Raw genomic sequence first — 19,139 nt, 5'->3', positions numbered from 1 at the left:
GATGGACACTAGACTGTGTGCAGGGACCTGGAGCCATGTGGGGCATTCTGGTGGGATTCACGAGTCTGCAAATGGCCTGGAGTTGTGTGTAAAGCCTTCTGGGGAGGTAAGAGGCACTGTTCTCACCAGATCTAAAAAAGCCCAAGTGACCTTATGCTGGAGATGAACTTCTGGCAGATGGAAGAAAAAATGTAAACAGACACCAGGGAAAAAGTCACAAACAAGAGGGAATCGGGAGCGTTACCGAAAACAGCTCTGTAAACCCCATCTGCTGTCGCCAGACCCAGTCTTCAGGGAGAAGCTTTGGGAAAACTGTAAGCAACTCCGTTTTCACTGAGCCTTGGACATGATACATCTTTGGAGGATGAGAAAAGCCCCTTCAGGAGTGCTCAAAAGCAAGCAGTAGGTAGAGGTGGATGAAAACACATGTGTGGGGAGCATTAACTAAGCTCAGAGATGCTTCCAATCTAGAAGCTTCTAGAGAGCTCCGGATCTCAGTGTCCAGGCTGATGTCCAGAGAGGAATCTACTTTTCCCCTAATAAAACATAGGACTATTTCAATTTACATGTCATCACGAGTCAACACACGTCAAATCCACTAGCTACACTGCACCTCGTCCCCAGACTCATCAGTTTTGATGGCCTGTGGCTCCCCCAAATCAACAGCAGAATCTGGCTCTTGGTGAATGTCCCCCACGACTGCAGCCCGGCGTGGCCCCACGTCTGCCCCCGCCCACCTGGGCGCTCCCAGGCCGCTACCTGTGAGGATGGTCCTCCGTTTGCACTGCTCCTCCACCCCGCCCTGCCGCTTGCCGGTCTGAGTGAAAGGCATCTCGAACATGAAGCGGCGGATGTTATGGCACCTTTCGAACTCTGTCTTCCTTTCTTGCAATTCTTTTTCATCAAAGAATGGGGTCACGTGCGTCACCTGGATGTACGCGTACTTGGAATCCAGATCCTTGGGGTTGACCTTTCATGAACAAAGGAAGAGAACGTGGGTTGACGTTCAAGGACATTCTGCACCCCACCAAAGCTCTACTTTTGGTTCCATTTTAGGAAAGTTTAAAAATTTTCCAGAAAAGTTGGGAAAAGTTGCACAGCAAACACCTACACATCTGTGATTTAGAACAATTGTCATCCCCCCACACACACGTGTTACCTACACACATGCATATACACATGTAGCCCCCCCCCACATACTGAACACATGGGGACAGAGACTATTTTGTGGCCGGACCACGGCATTTACATCATGACATCAGAGCCAGCAGCTCCGAAAAATGAGGACTTTAGCCTCCATAACCACAGCATGTCATCACACCTAACAGAACGAACACCTGAAAACCACCCAACATCCCAGTATGTCAGGCTCTGTGAACACTTCTCCAGTGTCCCCAGGCTACTTACAGCAATTTATGCTAGAACCAGAATCTAATTAATGATCACATTTTACATTTATGTGTTATGTCTTGTTTGATGTAGAATTCCTCACTTTATTCACAACATTGGATTTTTTAGAAGACAGTATACTAATATTCTTGTTGAAGCTTTCTGGATTTCCCTGATTGTTTCCCTAGTTGTATTTTCACATATTTGGGCTTAGAGCAAAAGCCATTTATTTTAATGAAAATGCTTAAAATTTGGATCCCTAAATTATAATTAACCTATAGACAGATTAGATGTCGACAGACCTATATGAATTAATTTAACACAGGTACGTATTAATCTAACCAGAAGTTTAGTTCCTTATTAATTCAGCTTTTAAATAAATAAGTGATTTTAAAACCATAATGCTAGAGTTAGAATTAGCTGCAACCTTTATAACATGATAGGAAATTAAGTAGGCATTTCCTATGTAGAAACAAGATCTAATTTATTAGGGAGACAAGTCATTTTTGTGCATGAAATTGTATTGAAGCTTCTAGAGCAATAGGAGGGGGCATCGGAGAAATGTCCTGCAGAGGGGTCTTAGAGACTGTGCAGAAGTGGTGGGAAAACAAGTGAGGACAAGATGGTCTCACATGATCACGCATCACTATTAGCAGATGTCTGGGAAGAAACGCAAAGCTAGATGTAAAAATACTTTAAATATTGGAAGTTAAGAAAGTACATAAGATCAAAAAATTATTTCCACTCTACAAAAAGCTGCCTGACCAATCATTATAATTGTCTTCAAACTTGTTAAACTTATCTTTCTTTAACAATAAAACTTAAAATCAATGGGCATGAATATTTTTGCCCATTTTTCCATGGTGTTGTCCTTGTCTTCACTCCCCAAGCTGCAAGTATGTCTCAGCAGGAGGAAGGGCAGTGGCAGGATTCTGGGAGGAGAGAAGGTCTGGAAACGCAGCTGCTGGAGCAAAGGCCACACATTAAAGTGGGAAGAAGAGCGGACGAGAACCTTGAGAGAAGGTCATGCTGTCCAAGCCGTGGCTTGACTCAGACAGTGGTTTTAGTTTGAGTCAAATTGACGCTGACTCAATGGACTTTACTTTCCCATTGGTTTGGGAAAGTAAAGTTGTGCTGCACTTTCTGAGCCATTCAACTCTGTTAAAATGACATACAGAACTAACTGGAAAGGACCTGGAAGAGGACAGAAGATAGCAGTGAGTGGGAGATTTTAATGGATTTCTGGAAGGCAGGTGTACAGAGGAGTGCCACCTGATATGGCGGAGGTGACAGGGCTCTGTGCCAGGTTCCCACAGAGAAGGGTAACAGCCAGCCAGTCGTCCTGCAGAAGCCTGTGACATTCTAGACTGCATGTCTATGTCCCCAAATTCAAGTGTGCAAATCTTAGCCCCCAAAGGGATGGTATTAGGTGTTTGGAGGTGACTAGGTTATGACGGTAGAATCCCCCCAAGGGGCAAGCTGGCATGCTTCACCACGTGAGGACAGTGAGACGATGGCCATTTATTAATCAGCAGGAAAAAACCGCACCACATAGCCCACCTGCTGGCACCTTGATCTTAGACGTCACAGCTTCCAGGACCTGGGAAGTAAACTTCTGTGATTTATATGACACCCACGTGGTCTTCTGTTACAGAAGTTGTCTGATGCCCTGAGAGGACCAGCGCTAGCTCCAGGAGAGGTCAGGGGCAGACACCAAGGCACATGGCTCAAAGTCTCCCTGGGCCTGAGTACCAATCCCCCAGGAAGGGCAGAGACTGCTCCCTGGAGAAGGGTCGCCGGTCTTAGCAGAAAGCAGGGCTAAGTACAGAGCTGAACACAGGCGTGCGGGGAACCCTGAAGGCAGGAGTGGGCCCCTTCGCCCCAGCTAGTCTCCTGCAACCAGAACCAGAGGGTTAGACCTTGACCCTTTCCTTGTTAGAAACTGGAAGCTTATTCTGTGAGAAAACAAAGAGGCTGCAGGAGAGACTCCAGGTGCTCTAAAGCAAAGTTTAAGACAGAAAAGGAACCAAAGACCCTCCAAAATGATGGACTTATACTGAAGTAGAACTTTTCACTGCCCTAAACTGAGGAGGAGGGGAAATTTTTTTTTTTAAGATTTATTTATTCATACAGAACTGGTGTACAGGCCAGAGATGCGGAGGGTGAGAGGATTCACCAGAGACAAAGTGGGGAGCAGAACAGGCAGATCGACCAAGTACACTGCTGAGGGGAGCAGCGGGCGGGTCAGGAGGGGTCTGCCATGCCATGTGGAACTCCTCCGGGGCAGGCGGGGATCGAACTCATGTGGAAGTGGCTTAAGCTTCTCTTGCTGTGCTTTAACCCACTGCGCCACCAGGGAGGGCTGGAGAGGGGAAATTTTAACACCAGGGGAAATTTTAACACCAAATAGGAGTTCTGTCTTGGCCTGGCTTTTGGGAAGCAAAGGGGACCCAACTTTCTAGATGTCCTGATGATGCTGTGACAGATACATACATGGGAAAATGTGTAGACTCATGGCCTCTCTAAGTACAAGTAGACCTCACTCCTACAGATGTGCCACCCAGCAGGCAGTTCCTGGATCTGTCGCCTCTCCAACAGTCTAAACACCCAACCACCAGTCAGATTATATTTGGCAATTCAGGAAATATCCAGGTAGAGGGCTGTGTTGTCATGGCAAAATGTGGCAAGAAAAGCCTAGACCCTACATTGTTTCTAATTATTTGAACTAAAACTATTTCCTGTCAAATGTTAATTATTTTGTAAAAGAATGTCTTTTTAAAATTATGAAATAAAGGTGGGTTAAATGTAGGTTCCCTGGAAAGATGGAGAAGAAAATAAATCACTCAAGGTCAACCACTCTTACTTAATTATATACATATATACACACATATATATACACATACTTCTATATATAATTTATGAATATATATGATCAATCATACAATCAGAACATTATTCTATTATGGTGAAACATTTCCCAACATAGTCATACCTTGCCAGAATCCTGTATCATTTTGACATTCTCAGAACCAAATTTAGCTGAGTAAAGTTTAAGGAGTCTCTGAGAAATTTCTGACAAAGGCGTGAGTTTGGGTTCTTTATAAATGTACTCCTTTCCATCTTCATCTTCAAAGAATCCCTGTGACATAAAGCACAGTTAGAGGTATACTCAAAACTTAAATGCAAGGCTAACTACCAGGAAGGATTCTTTTATTATAAGGGTTAAAAAAAAAAAAAAAAGGGAATGATTCTAAAATGAAATCCTACTTAAACAGGCTTTCCACATAGAAAGAAAAATGATAATAATGTGATGTCTGGGTGCAGAGATAAAGAAAAAACACAAAATTGCAAACTCATTCAAGAATGCTGTCATTAAGTGTTGAGTGAAATGAATTCAAGCCTGTTTCACATTCCCAAGAAGTAAAACTTATGACAACAGGACTAGGCAGCCTGTTCTCTGCTGGTCTCAGAAACGCAAGCCGACATGTCCCCACTCCTGACCACTCCCATTTACACAGGATTTTACAGCGTAAACTGGAGCACCCAGGTCTGGAGTGAGCTCAGCAAAAGTAATGTAATGTTTGGGTACATTCTACTTTGCTTTGCATTTGGGAAAACACTACAATATCAGAAAATAGTTTCACTTGTTTTGGAAGCAATCATGTCTGAAATTCAACAAGGCTTCAAATTGCATGGGAAGTGAAAAAGGTTGAAATTTTAAAAGTTCAGATTTGGGTTAATATTTGAAATAAATTAAAAAAATGTTTCTCATTGAAAAAGAAAGAAAGCAGTACAAAAACAGTATCTAAAAATGCAGGCTAACATGAAATAAAAAACACCCACATCAAACTAGGATTTTAAATGCAGTCATTTTACTACATTACTTGCTTTTTAAGCATTTACTGTAATTACCTCCACATCTGTTTCACTGTCTGTAAACTGGTATTGCTACAAAGTTATAAAAGACAATAACAGAATAAATTGAAGGTTATATAATGCTCATAGAAAACCACACACCCTAAGTAAATGGATTATAATTTATCCATCTAATCATGTTAGAGACTTGGAGGTTAAACTTTCAGTTAAATTTCAATGAATTTTTTCATCTAGGGTTTCTGAACTATTACAATGGAAAATGAGCATGTGGAGCTTCTATATTACAATAGATAAAGAGGCATAGGGACAAAGAAAATCAGAGAGACTTTTAATATTGGTTTAAAACATGCAGTCTAGATGTATAAAAAAGATGATTTATTTCTGTAAATGGAATAAAATGTTAATTTTTGGAGCTGGTAATGACTGGACAGATACACATACAACTTGAAAAGGAAACTTGCCCACCACACTGAGGTAACCAAAGAGGCCACTAAGAATGTCTTACGGAGGGAGAACTTACCGCTGCCTTAAGAAAGTAATAAAGAAAAGACAGGAAGAAAGAAAAAAAGCAGAAAGTTTACTACTGAGGAAGATCAGAATCATAAGAAATATGACAAATTCATCAAATTAGCATTTATAGAGAATAGAAACTTGACAAAATACAACCATTATAGTTTAAAAAAAAAAAGACCTCAGGACAAGCTGCGGGCCAGAGGGAGGCTCACCTGACCGAAGAAGGCCACTCGGAAGTACGTGCCCAGAAGCCTGCGACCCGAGTGCATGACCTCGGTCACCTTGCTGTAGGCCCGGTGGAGGGTGTCATACAGGTGGGCCAGCCTCTGGAAAGTAGAACAAAGCCCGTTTCCTCTCACTCGCAACTAGTGTTTTGCAGTAACAATTACATGAGCTCATTTAGGTGAAAACTGCTTGGATAGTTCAAGCAGTTCAGCAGATAGTTCAAGATCAGCACTGTATTTTTTTTTTTTTTGTGCATCATTCCATTAAATTTTTTTTTTATTAAAAAGTTTATTTTTACATCATTTTGCACATTTTTTTTTCATCTCAATTGTAATCCCCACGGGTTTCCCATCACCAAATCACCCCTGTGCCATCACCCTAGTCCCGGATCAGCACTGTATTTTGACTGCAGAACTGGGCTGACAGCCATCACCTCTGTAGTGTCATGCTTCCTCCCCAGAAGGCATCTTGCCTACTGGGGCCCACCAGGTGTTCACACCGCCTAAGCAAATCCTGTTTTGCAGTGGACATGAAGTGTCAGGCATGATACAGTCTTATGATGCCACGTGAAGCACTGGTTCTTCCTACTGCATTTGAGAGGTGAAAAGAAATCAGACAACCTCTTTCCCAGGGCTGAACAGCCAGCTCTAGTTAGGGCTGAGAGGTCTGCCTACAGCTGGGGGCAGTGGGCCCTGTGTGATGGCTCTGGGGTGGGGCCCACTAGCATGGAAGATTGGAGGGTGGAAGGCTTGGGATCCCGCTCCCCACTGATCCCAGACTGCTTGTTCTCTTTGCAGACAAGAAGGTCTGGGGTGTGTCAGTTCATTGTTCCTTGGAACAGGGAGAAACAAACCCACTTAGATACCTCGAAGTCCCTGCGCTTCTCATAAATGGGGATGATGAGCCTGTAGATGTCCGCGATCAGCTCGTAGCGCTCCGCCTTCCAGAGCCCGTCCGCGCACTGTTCCAGCAGCTCCATGAGCACATCCTGGGCAGAAAGGGGGCCCAACCGGCCAGAAAACAGGGTTACGGGGGAGCATGGCACTGCATCCTTGCAGGCGAATAGCTGGTTAAGACACCGAGGGGGTAGTATTGTTAACTCCCACTTCCATGCCTGGTACAGCTCACCATGGCGTTCTTCCTTAAGGCACCATTTTCTCAACCGGAAATGGAGCGAGATGCTGTAATTGCTTAATTGCACGGGAAAGACTGCCACTGAGCATGTTCGCGTAGACTCTGAGCTTTTGTTATAGTTCTGTTCTTATAAACATAATGTAGAAATGTCTTTTTCTTTTCTGAAGGACAACAACGACGTGGAGACATGGAGTCACTAAGGACGACGTCCACCCACATTTTAAAATTCATCTCAGAGCGGCCCTCCCTGGTGGCGCAAGGGGTTAAAGCACAGCACTATGAAGCTATCGCAGCCACTGCAGCACCAATGGCTGGATCCCCAGCCAGGGAGGTGACCCACATGGCGGCAGACCTCAGCAGTGTAGTTCAGTCCATCTGCCTGTTCTGCTCCCCACTCTGTCTCTGTGAATCCGCTCACCCCCTGTACCCCAGTTCTGTATGCATCAATAAATAAATATTAAAAAAAAAAATCTCAGAGCAATTTCGTGTTTGCATGTGGCAGAGGCACCAACACCTTCCTTGGGAATCGCTACCTTCGGGGTAGTCACTGTGCCTTCGGGAAAGCCCTTGAACGTCAGAGGAAGCAATCCCTACCCCGACTCAAAGGCAGGGGCATGAGCGTCTAGTCTGGACTAGTCAGCACAAATTTACTTCTTGGCTAAGTCATGCTTCATCACTGCTGCACACACGGCCTGAACTAGACATGGGAGGAATTTTCGGGCAGTGGCTTGGACGTGGGTCTGAGATCTGCTCTCACCAGGTTACAGCCCAGAGAGGCAGCAGGTAGCTTGGCTGGGGCCGAGTGTGGGGTGCTGTCTCAGTACCAATGGAGCGTCCCCTCCCGCCCAGAGCAACTGCATCATTGATAACTCAGTTAAATGTTCAGGCTGCTGGGATCAATCTCCTGAATCTTCGTGTGCGCCCATCTGAGTGGTGTTTAATTAATGATAGTGAGCAATCTGGTTCTGTGTGTATCCGTCTTCTGTAGAGTTTCAGTGAAATCTATTCAAAATTTTTGCTCATTTTTCTGCGAGGTTATTTTCTTACGATTGGGTTTCGAGCGTTCTTTATATATTTTGCATTAAAGACCTCTGTCACACATCTGATTTGTAATTTTCTCCCACTCTGTAGTGCGTCTCTGGATTTTCTTTGGAAAAGCAGATGTTTTTAACTTTGATAAAGTCTAATTTATCAAGTTTTTATTTCCCAGATTGTGCCTTTTTTAAAATTTTTTAATTTTTTTTAATCTTTTTTATTTATTTATTTTTATTTTATTTATTTTTTTAACTTTTTTTTTATTACAAAGTTTATTTTTACATCATTTTGCACATTTTTTTTTCCATCTCGCTTGTAATCCCCGTGGGTTTTGTGCCTTTTTTTTTAATATGTAAGAATTCTTTATTTAACCCAAACCCACAAGAATTTCCTCCTCTTCTTTCCCCCAGAAGTACTATAGTTCTACATTGAAGTCTATGATCCCCGGGGTTACTTTTGATTATAGTATAACATACTCAAATACAGGTCAATGTTCTTTTAAGCTTTTCCATACGAATGCCCAATTGTCCCAAAGCTATTAAGACTATTTTTTGTCCACTGAGTTGCCTTTCATCCTTTGTCAAAAATTAACTGACCATATGTGCCAGGGACTATTTCTAACTGCTCTCATTTGTTCTGTTCATCCTGTGTCTTAATCGTTACAGAGCTCTGCAGAAGAATTTGTCCACGGAGACAGTAATGACATTCTGGGTCAGGAAGCTCTTTGTTCTGGGGCTGTCCTGCCACTGTGGACTGTTGACCGTTGCTCTCCTCTGTCCACGAGATGCCAGCATAGCGGTGGTATCTCCCTTCCCCTTCTCTCCAGCTTGACACTAAAGAGAAATTTCCAGACACACCAAATATCCCTGGGGGAGGGGCAGAGGTAAGATTGCTCCCAGTTGGGAACCACTGCTTTGTAATAATCTTGAAATCAGGTGATATGCTTCCAAGTTTGTTAAAACTGTTTGGCTCGTCTAGTTCCTTTGCTTTTCTATGTAAATGTTAGAACGAATATGTCAATTTCTACCAAATTTCAAATGGGAGTTTGATCAGGGATGCTTCAACTCTATAAATCAGCCTGGGAAGAAAGGACATCTTAATAATGTTGAATCAGCTGTGCTATTTATTTAGGTTTTGTTTGATTTCTTCATTGTTTTGTAGATTTTAACTGAGATCTACAGAGTGACACTGAGGTTTTCTTGGGACTTTGATGCTTTTATAAATAAGTACTGTCTGTACATCTTGATTTTTCCTCCCAAAGAAAGTGTTTTCTTCGAATCAGAATGAAATTCAGTCAGCATATTAGCTCATAAGAATTATATAGTAATTATAAACAATATACAGCCCTGGTATAAGAATCTTTAAATGGGAACGAGGCTGACTGATGGTCTTCTAAGGTGATCTTGGTAAGTTCCCTTAGCAGCATCTTCTGTAAATTCCTTAGCCTTTTCTCTGTCATGAAAGACAACTGTCTTTTGGGAAAAGAGACAGTTTCATTTCTTTTTTTTGTTCCTCACTGCACTGGCTAGCACCTAGAACAATGATGAACAGGAGCAGTGAAAGCAGACATTCTTGCCTTATTCCCAATGTTAGGGAAAAAACACTGAGTCTTTCATCTTTGAGTTTAATGACAGGCAGGATGTAGGAACTTTCTTTTGAAGAAGTTTCCCCTTCTAGTTTATTTTATTTTTTTGGTCATAAATAGATGCTGAATTTTTTCAAATGACTTTTCTGCATCTACTGAGAGAGTCACAGGGCTTTTCTTATTAATGTGGTAAATTACACACTGGCTTTTACACTGTGGAGACAAGGCCCATTCCCATGACACGCCACCTGGTGACGATGCATTTCTACTTTTTACATACTGTTAGATTCAGTTTGTTAATACACATTTTTCAAGACTTTTAGAGTTGCTTTTCAATATGTCTGGATCCTTCAATCAACTATAAATAGAAGGTGGAGCCTGTGTTTTTCATAACTGGCATTATATTTCACCACAGGCCTAATGCCTACAACTTACAGACCCAATAGCACTATGAAGCTATCCACAGCCACTGCAGTACCGAGTTTGATCCCCAGCCAGAGGGGTGACCCACAGGGTGTGGCAGACCTCTCCTGTCTCCCCGCTGCTCCCCTTAGCAGTAGACTTCATCAGTCAGCCTGTTCTGCTCCCCACTCTATCTCTGGTGAATCCTCTCACCCTCCTGTTCCTCTGGCCTATACCCCAGTTTTGTATGCATAAATAAATACATCTTTAAAAAAACTACCATTGGTTCTGCTGTGTGGTGTGGCCCACATAAATGACAGTGATGCCACCCCGTTTACTGTGGTTGAACAGAGACCTAAAGATCTTAGCTCCATATCTAAGCAACTACAGCACAGTAAGAACCTGGGGTAATTTGAATGCAATCTCATAGAAAATTGGAAAGACTCCCCAAAAGTGATAAAAGTTATAACTGCATCACCATTACCACATCACTGACTCTTAAAATTGACCTGTTCAGACAACTTTGCCAAACGTCTATTACAGGCAAGATGCATATAATAGATGTGATAAAACAGATCTACGTGAGTAACTTTCTGGAATTTATAAAAATGCTCAGTAGGTTTTTCCCCCCAAAATGTGGTCAGGTTTTGCATGGCCCATTAAGTGAAGGGGCATTCATGAAATCTGCTTTCAGGAGGAGGCCCTCACAGACACACAGGTTTATCTTTCGGAGCAGCTAGGATGGATGTTCTAGAGACTCATGGCGGCCACTGGAAGAGATGGAAGGTGTGTGTTGTTACCATGGAGTGTTCAAATGCACATCCCAGCTGCAAGTCGCAGGGGAGACACTCTGACAATGCCCCAGGGACAGAATGACTTCATGGTGGCCACGGGGTTCCTGCATGAGTGCTGAGAGGCCAGTGTGGACTGTCCACAGAGATGGAAGCAATGGCCAACCAACACGCAGGGACTCAGGGTGCAGAGAGGAGAGCGCCCACCCTGTGACGAAGGAAAGGGGGCCACGGAGGTTGCAGGAAGTGACAACTGAGTTTTAAAATGATCAGAAGTCAGGCAGAGGCGACAGGTGGGAGTGGAAATGGGAAGGCAGAGAAGGGGGACAGTGCCGGAGGGGGAGCATGGCACAGGCACTGGAGAGAAGGCGTGGGGGGACTGACAGGAAGCTGGGGACTGCAGTCTGAAAGCTGAATCAGGAGCAAGGGATGCGTGTGGGGAGTGCGGAGGGCTGAACAGACGCTGAGCTGGTACCTCCGGAGCTTTCTAGTCAAAAGTAGGCAAGTAATAAGTAAGAGTAGGTAACTGTATGAGACATGAAAACGTGAAGGTGAGCAGTATACACCACAGCAATAAGCTGTGGCGTGTCATCTGACAAGGCGCTATTTGGGCTGAACAAGGCTTTGGGTCTCCATGTGAGGTACCTGTGTACACCTGGCTTTCAGGTAGATGTTAAATGGTCCTAGATTGAGTGAATTAATGAGTATTTATCAACAGAGGGCATGGGTCATCCTCTGGGCCAAAAGCTCCGAGTTGGGAGGTTTGAATACTGTTTTCTCTTATTTGTCAGGTTAGAAACCTGTAGGACATTAAAAAAAAAAAGAACCTAAATTCAAAGTAGCTCATCGGTACCATAGACAGCTGTCATACTTGGTACCAAAAATATGGACTTTAAGAAAATGCTCCGGGATGACTGGAAAGTGGGAAACTTTGATACAGTGAATAAAGCTTGCTAAATAGCTATGAAATAAGTATCACAGTTTGATGGCAATCAAGAATTAGGAGATAAAAAGGAAGGATTAGGAAGTGACACACAATTAACATGTACATGCTACTGGAAATTTCCTTTTTTCTGATTCCGTAGTGTATCCCTTATTTTTCATGAAATGGTAATGTGTATGATGGAGAGCAGAGTCCATACAGATTTTATCCAATAACCAACTAAAAATGGCTGTATGGATTACTGAATGTTAGCTTCGGTAAGCTTTGTCAGCTCTAAAACATTTACAAGCGGTGCATCCAATAACAATTCTCTAAATAGAAATAGCGATCACAGGGAGCTAAGTTAGAGAGACCATATGTCAATATTACGTCAGTCCTGTGAAGAGCCGGAAAAACGAAGTCATCACACTGTCACTGAACACCTGGGCACATATGCCTTATAGTCTCAGGAGAAAGCCCACATACCAATTTGCTCTGAAGTTCAGCAATCATTGCATCTAAAAAGCAGAAGCAATCCAGACAGCAGCCAGCTAATGCTGGGCATGACAGCCCATCACACAGGAAGTCTGGCGGTTTTACCACCTGGTTTAAAAAGCAAATGCCAAAATACTCCTTCCTAAGTTGTCGACAAATGCAAAGAACTGTAATTACCAGTTGGGAAAGGCAAATAAAACAAACCCACCCTCGATGCACCTGATGCAGCCGGGGTCTATGTAATTCACAGCATTAGACTAGTCTTAAAAAGAGCTCAATACACTCACCTCATAAGCCACTGAGGAAGTGGCTTCCAGGGTGACAGACTGTCCCACTCTGTGATGCAATGGAAGGCACTGAACACCTGCCGTGGTGGCTGCACACAAAAGCTCTTGTGTGCCCGGGTGTGCGTGAATACACCTGTCTGCGTAGGATGTTTGAGCACTTTTCATACAAGTGCCCTGGGTTCTCTCTTTGGATGGACCGATTTAATTTAACTTTAGCTGGACATTGTCTGTTAGCTACCCTTTGAGGGTAACTGTGAATATTTCATCTGGGCCAGGGGATGGCAGATTGTCACATGAAAGCCTAATTCAGGTTGCCACAGAAATTACTGCTTCTTAAGAGACAGCTGGAAGACATCTGGGGTCAAAATAATCACCTGGAATGCTTGCCACAATTCAGATCACCTGAGAGCTCGTCCCCCCCACCCCCACAAAGAGAATCTGGGGATGGAGGGAAAGAAACCAACCTATCTTTGTAATAGAAATCTGAGAAATTTCCTAGCACCCTGAAGTTTGAGGGCTATTGTCTGAGATGAAGCGTCCCAAGAAAGGCACATCACTTTCATCTCCCCAAGTGAGCATCAAGCAAACAACTAGATTATGGGATGAGCCAACACATGTGAGAACAGACATTTCCAGATCCCAAAGAACTCAGACTACTTCCCGTTCAGAGTCTAGTTCCTAGGACCCATGGTTGCGGTGTTTCTCCTCAGCGGGAAGACAGCAGCATGGACTTCCTTGTTTGCAAGGGCTGGGGCCCTGTCTTGAGCACCCTCCAATGTCCAGCCCTTAGCTCAGTGCCCAGGAAGCTCACTAAATCCTTGCAATATGAAGCAGGGCCGTATGTCCTGGTATGAGTCAGGGCAGCGTAGTTAGACAGCCCTGTGGGCCACGTTCTTTGCTCACTACTACTATTGTTTTGGAGAATCATTATGATGAGGACACAATGGTGCCCATTATCTGTAGCTTTGACTTCTGTGATTTCAGCTATCCAAAGGTCAACCAGGTTACACACAATAAGATATTTTGAGAGATGGGCTGGGGGGTAGGGAGGAGGACACACGCATGTAACTTGTATTACAGTATATTGTTATAGTTGTTCTAGTTTATTATTTGCTGTTGACGATCTCTTACTACAACCAATGTATAAATTAAGCTTTATCACAGGTGTGCCCGTACGTAGACAGCACAGAGAGAGTTGGGTACTACTATCCATGATTTCAGGCATCACGGGGGGTCTTGGAACATAACTTCTGCACTTAAGGAGGGGGTGACTAAAGCTTCTACGGTTCCAAGATTATCCTTAGGAAAAAGTGGGTGGCAGAGGACTGTATAGGAGCATGTCAATAACCAAGCATGGAGAGATATAAACAGAGGAAGCATCCAGTACCTTCTCTTAACATCTCCGTCTCTGGGATGTTTTACAGTTGTGAACATTTTATGTCACTGGCAGTTGTTTCTGAATAGAAACAATTTGGCTGACTGAAGCCAGAACTGGCCTGGTGAATGTGCCAGATAGCTGATTCTCCTCATTCATGGTCATCACACTGAATCAGTGACCCAGAACCTCTACTTCTGTGGGACATGCTGGGGGCATTAGGTCCCCAAGAGCCTCTGTTTTCAAAATTTGCATCAATGCATCTGTACACACACATCCTTGTCTTATCTGTATCTAGCAGTAGACATCTAGTCCACTGTTGGTTGATCAGCACTGAGCTCGGGGCCTGAAGCACTTGACCTCACCCTTGAACAAGCGCGTTTTTCTCCGACAGGCATGTCAAAGCCTCCTTATTTGCAGGGACATGGGCAGCACTCAGCTATGTTTGGGGCTACTTTAAACAGCAAAATGAACAGAAGCATAGAAATGTGGGCAAGACAGCACGAAGCTGACCATGTCCAGGGCCGTTTCAGCACAGAGGGCAGAACAGCCCGGTGTTCAGCCCCAGCTGGGCTCAAGTCCTGTGCAGTTGTACACACAAGCACCTCGGCGCATATTGTTTCTGGCAATTAGCAACTGGGCTCATACTGAGGATGGACGCCGTTCCCCACTTTCCTTTCCAGAGCCCCACTCGACACCATCCTCCCCACTTCTCTGCTTCAGAGGAGAGGCGGCAAGGCTGGCGACACAATGGGCTCCCTGGCTGCTGGCTGACGGGCCAAGGGAAGGCCCAGACGAGGCCGGAGCACAGGAGAGTGGGGAGTAGGGTGGCGATGCATTTGCTACCTCCCTGCCAGCATGTCAGGATGGAGCCTTAAAGCTATAAAGGCTCTGTCAGACATTGTAGTGTCTCCCCTCCCTTGGCCCAGGTTTAGGGGTGCTAATCCAGCTCTCATAATCTCAAAGGTAGGGCAACAGTCCTGAATCCCACCTGAGCTTTCTGAAATAGCTCCTTTCTTAGACTTTCTTCAATCCCTGATTGCCACCTCTCCTTCCGGGAGCAGCGGTATGGTAATGAGGGAGGGGTCTCAAACACACTGTGGTACAGACTTTGGCCCCAGAGGGGACTCCAGATTCTTCAATCTGCTACTCAAGCTACAACTTGTGAAGCAAAACCAGCTAATAACTGATGAAGTGCGCCCTGTCACATGATCACTCATTACTCAGAGGGGTGCCATCTGCAGGCAGTGGAATGGCTCTGGGTTCTGCAGGGTGATGCCCTCGTCCCTGAGTAGTCCAGCCTGTCCTTGAATCCCATGAGCAAACTGGAGCTTCATGGCATCAGGGCTGCAGACGGGGCCCTGGGATCTACCTGCTTCCGATCCTGTCACTCTCTGCAGTATCCTGGCTTTGCTGACCAAACCCCACATAAAGGCTGCATGGCACACGGAGACTGGGTACTCAAGCCTCAGGGCACTTCTCCTCAGGGGAGAAAAAGCCCCGTCAAAACTGGCTTCGAGGGAGGTCAAAGCCAAGAGCACACGGCCTGTGGCCTGGGGAACAAGGTTTCCCACATCAGGGTAAAGCGCCAACGCTCCCCCTGTCGGGCTCTTGCAGATGAACAGACTGCTGACCTCAGAGTCGTCACAACTGACGCGCCTTTTTCTTCAGGCCGAGAGAACTTTATTGTGTTTAAAAGCGTTTTGATATTGAGATGGAAAAATGCACTCAACACATTCACTCTCCTTTCTCATTTTAGATTTTAATTTTGACGGTCCTTTGCAACTAGACAATTTATGACCAGGGTTCTTAAGCTTGTTGGGCTTAAGGTGCTTTCAGGGATCGTAAAAATAACAGACCTTTCTCGCCTGTGGCTTTTCCCAATCTTTACAATATAAGGAGTATTAGCACAATGCAAAACTCATTTATTTATTTAGTTAAACTACTCATCAAAGCCAATGATATGATAATGAAAATAGCACAAGCTCTTACTTTAGTCTGACATCATAGAAGAAATCTGATCTTACCTACTGGGCACTCAGTTTGTTTGATACCCTTTTATGGTTGATGCATACAAAGAAAACCCAGCTTCACATAGATGCTCAGTTGGAAAATCGAGGCCCTCAAAGCCTTCCTCAGTGGGTCTCAGGAACCCCAGGGACCACAGTATGAGAATCAGTGACTTATGGTCTGGCTAACACCATTTGGGATGCTCGTTTATGGTAGAAAGCGCACTAGCTCCACATCAAAACAAGAAGAACCGAGACACAAGGTCTTTACTCCTTTCTCTCTGCACTAAGAAACAGACCACGTCATTTTTCCTTAGGTGAGCAGAGTTAATAAGCTTTCTCCTTCTGCCCTGAGAGGAAAGAAGGCAGCCAAGCATGAAAACCCTTCTGGAAGATGCTCACGGAAGTAAAAATCCAGGGAGTGCATTCGGGGAGCGCCGTTTGCTTGCAGTCCCAGTTTTAGACCAAAACTCTAGTTATGTGGCCACACGGTAGGGTTGTCACAGTTGAACTATTTGGCCATGGGGTGAGAAGTCCAGTGTCAGAGACACTGATTTAAGAACTAGGTTGGGGCTTCCCCGGTGGCCTAGGGGTTAAGTCTCAGCACTATCACCGCTATGGCCTGAGTTGGATTCCGGCCAGCAGTGACCCACGTGGCGCGGCAGACCTCTCCTGAACCCCGCTGCTCCCCTCAGCAGTGTGCTGTGTCGATCTGCCTGTTCTGCTCCCCACTCTGTCTCTGATGAATCCTCTGACTCTCCCTCCCTGAACCCCACCCCTGGCCCCCCCACACCTCTGGACTACACCCAGTTCTATGCCAAAAAAAAACCAAACACAATAGGTTAAAGTAGCAATAAAACCAGTGAATCTGAGAAATTACTTGCTGGAAAGAACAAGAAACTATGTGTTCAACACACAGGCTCTGTCCCCTCGGGCCACTGCGGACAGCCGAGAGCGAGAGCGACAGCGGCTGCCGCCCTTGCTGCCTGGGTCCGCCGCCACGGGGAGCCGTGACAGTCCGTCCACCAGCCTTTGGCGGTTGCACTGGCAGAGCCACCTGCAGGGTCTGGAGCCTCGAGCGGAGGAAGCCCTGGCCGCGGGCACTCACCTCGTTGAAGTGGACATCCTGCATCCCCACGTCCTCCATCATGGAGGCCTCCTCGTCTATGTTGGGGGTGACCACCCTGAAGGCCGAGCATCCTTGTCTGAACATACCTGGGGGCGGGAGAGCAGAGTCAGTGTGGGCCTGGCTGGACGGGGCTGGGGCCGCCTCCTGCCCCGAGGCTCAGTGTTGAGCGGCACAATGGCGGCAGAATCCGGCACGGCTGGTGTTCCCACAGCTGCCAGGAGTGCCTCTGTGTCTTCACGTCTGACCTGCACCTCCCTGGCGCTCTGTCTTCCTCACCCCTTTTTGTTTTTCACCCACTTTTATGAAAGTGTCTGCAAGTATGAAACAGACTGGATCAAAAAGAGACCAAATCCAGTGAACAGAAAAATAGCAAAGGAGAGATCACTTGACTTGCTAAGATGACCTGGGCTGGGAGACCACGGAAAGGTCCATCAGAGAGAAAGAGAGGATCCAAACGACAGTGCTCTGTCCAGCGGCCCCTCCCCCCTGGGGCCAGGGCCACCCCTAGTCTGGCCCTTCGCGAGGCGCCAGCACTACCAGAGGCAGCCAGCGGCCACAGGGCGAGCGGCCAGGCGGCCTCAGCTGCGTCCGGGTGCGGCCTGCCTCCCCCGCAGCCGACCAGCAGGGACCGAGGCTCTGCCTCCCTCCGGAAAGGCTTGGAGCAGCAGCTGGCCTAAGGCTAAAGCCCGAAACACACAAGCCCAGGCCTTGAGACACTGCTCCTCTTACTTGGAACCTGCTGCTCTGCTTATCGTCATCATTAAAGAAAACAGCGGCCAAAACTTGACCTCCCAGTTTTTCCCTGGGAAAAAGGACACTGGAGTATTTGAAATCAAGTCTGGAAGCAGGTCCTCCGTCAGAGGCCAGGCGCCTCCGGGCCTACCGGGCACCACGGCTCAGGTGCAGCCTCGCTGGCCTTTGTGAGAGACAGGTTCCCTTGCAAGGGAAGCAAGCTCAGAGCTTGAGAGCACGTCAGACAGGAGAGGCAGGCTGCAGACGCTGACGGCCCACGCTTCAGGCTGCAGGGCAGGTACAGGCAGACAGCCGAGCTGCAGAGGAAGGGTCCGCTCCGGCCCCCCGGGCACGGACGTCACCCAGCGTGCCGGGGGACAGAGGGAGGCAGGAGAGCCGCGTCGGTCCATGCAGAGTGAAGAGGAGACCCCCACGCCTGCGAGCCACGAGGATGGGCTGGGGTCACCCCAGGCTCACCTCCCCGGCTCCTCCTCGGGCAGGTGCTGAGGCCGTAGGGACGGTGGGGCGGCTCTCGCCGGAGGGCTACGTCTGCTTCTAGACACGAGCGAGCAAGGTAAGGTTACCTGACGCACGTCAGCGCGGGGAACAAGGCTGGTGGGAGAGGCCCCAGAGCCATCTTCTGGTCCCCTCCGACTCGGACCAGAACTACTGAAATTCCCGCCTGGGCATCCGTGGCTTTCCCTCACCTCTCTGTAAACGTGCCCGCCTCGGTCAGATCTGGGCGGCGAGATCTACCCAGACAGGCGAGGCCACGTGCCCACACGGCAGCTCTTTTTGCCCCACAGCGTCCCAAAACCAAAAGCTGCCTTTGAGGGTGCGCGGATGTTGGAATGGGGACGAGCCATCAGAGGACCCCGTGCAAGGGTCGCTGGCCACTCGGCCCGGGAGCACACCCACCAGGCCCACAGGGCAGCACCCCCTCCTCGCACTGGCCCCCCAAAGCAAAGCTGCCTGTGAGCAAAGCTGCCTCCTCCGATGATGCAACCACATGCCAGAAAACGCTGCCGGGTGAACTGCCGACAGCTGACTTCGGGCTGATGAACAGCCCCAGGTGAAGCCGTCTTCAGGGAAAATAAGATCTTTCTAGCTCACGACGGCCATGGGGACACACAGAGGCAAACGCATGAGCTAGGCTGCGCAAAATGGAGCAGCGAGTGTGAGGCCGCACACCACGTGGTACAGGTGCCCCTTGCTGGTGCTGGGGTTCCTGCGGTGCCCC

At 46.7% G+C, this 19,139-nt stretch overlaps 1 protein-coding gene across 3 annotated transcripts in view; it reads right to left on the bottom strand.

Annotated features, from left to right (window-relative positions):
- The window catches only part of DOCK9 (dedicator of cytokinesis 9), a 185,468-nt gene that overhangs the window by 11,627 nt on the left and 154,702 nt on the right, over nt 1–19,139 (bottom strand). Inside the window, exons 45-52 of one of the 3 annotated variants that reach the window (XM_012723212.1) lie at nt 18,377–18,454; nt 17,147–17,253; nt 6,869–6,991; nt 5,991–6,104; nt 5,786–5,791; nt 5,302–5,337; nt 4,382–4,528; nt 760–970 (exon numbers count right to left, since the gene is read on the bottom strand). In XM_012723212.1, the coding sequence (XP_012578666.1) occupies nt 760–970; nt 4,382–4,528; nt 5,302–5,337; nt 5,786–5,791; nt 5,991–6,104; nt 6,869–6,991; nt 17,147–17,253; nt 18,377–18,454 (822 nt within the window). The remainder of the gene's footprint in view (nt 1–759; nt 971–4,381; nt 4,529–5,301; nt 5,338–5,785; nt 5,792–5,990; nt 6,105–6,868; nt 6,992–17,146; nt 17,254–18,376; nt 18,455–19,139) is intronic. The other 2 variants (XM_012723213.1, XM_012723211.1) reach the window with 2 other exon arrangements.

This window comes from Condylura cristata, unplaced genomic scaffold (assembly GCF_000260355.1).
Source record: "Condylura cristata isolate star-nosed mole 26May11 unplaced genomic scaffold, ConCri1.0 scaffold00010, whole genome shotgun sequence".
In the NCBI taxonomy this organism is placed as follows: Eukaryota; Metazoa; Chordata; class Mammalia; order Eulipotyphla; family Talpidae; genus Condylura; species Condylura cristata.
This window is presented reverse-complemented; position numbering and strand designations above follow the sequence as displayed.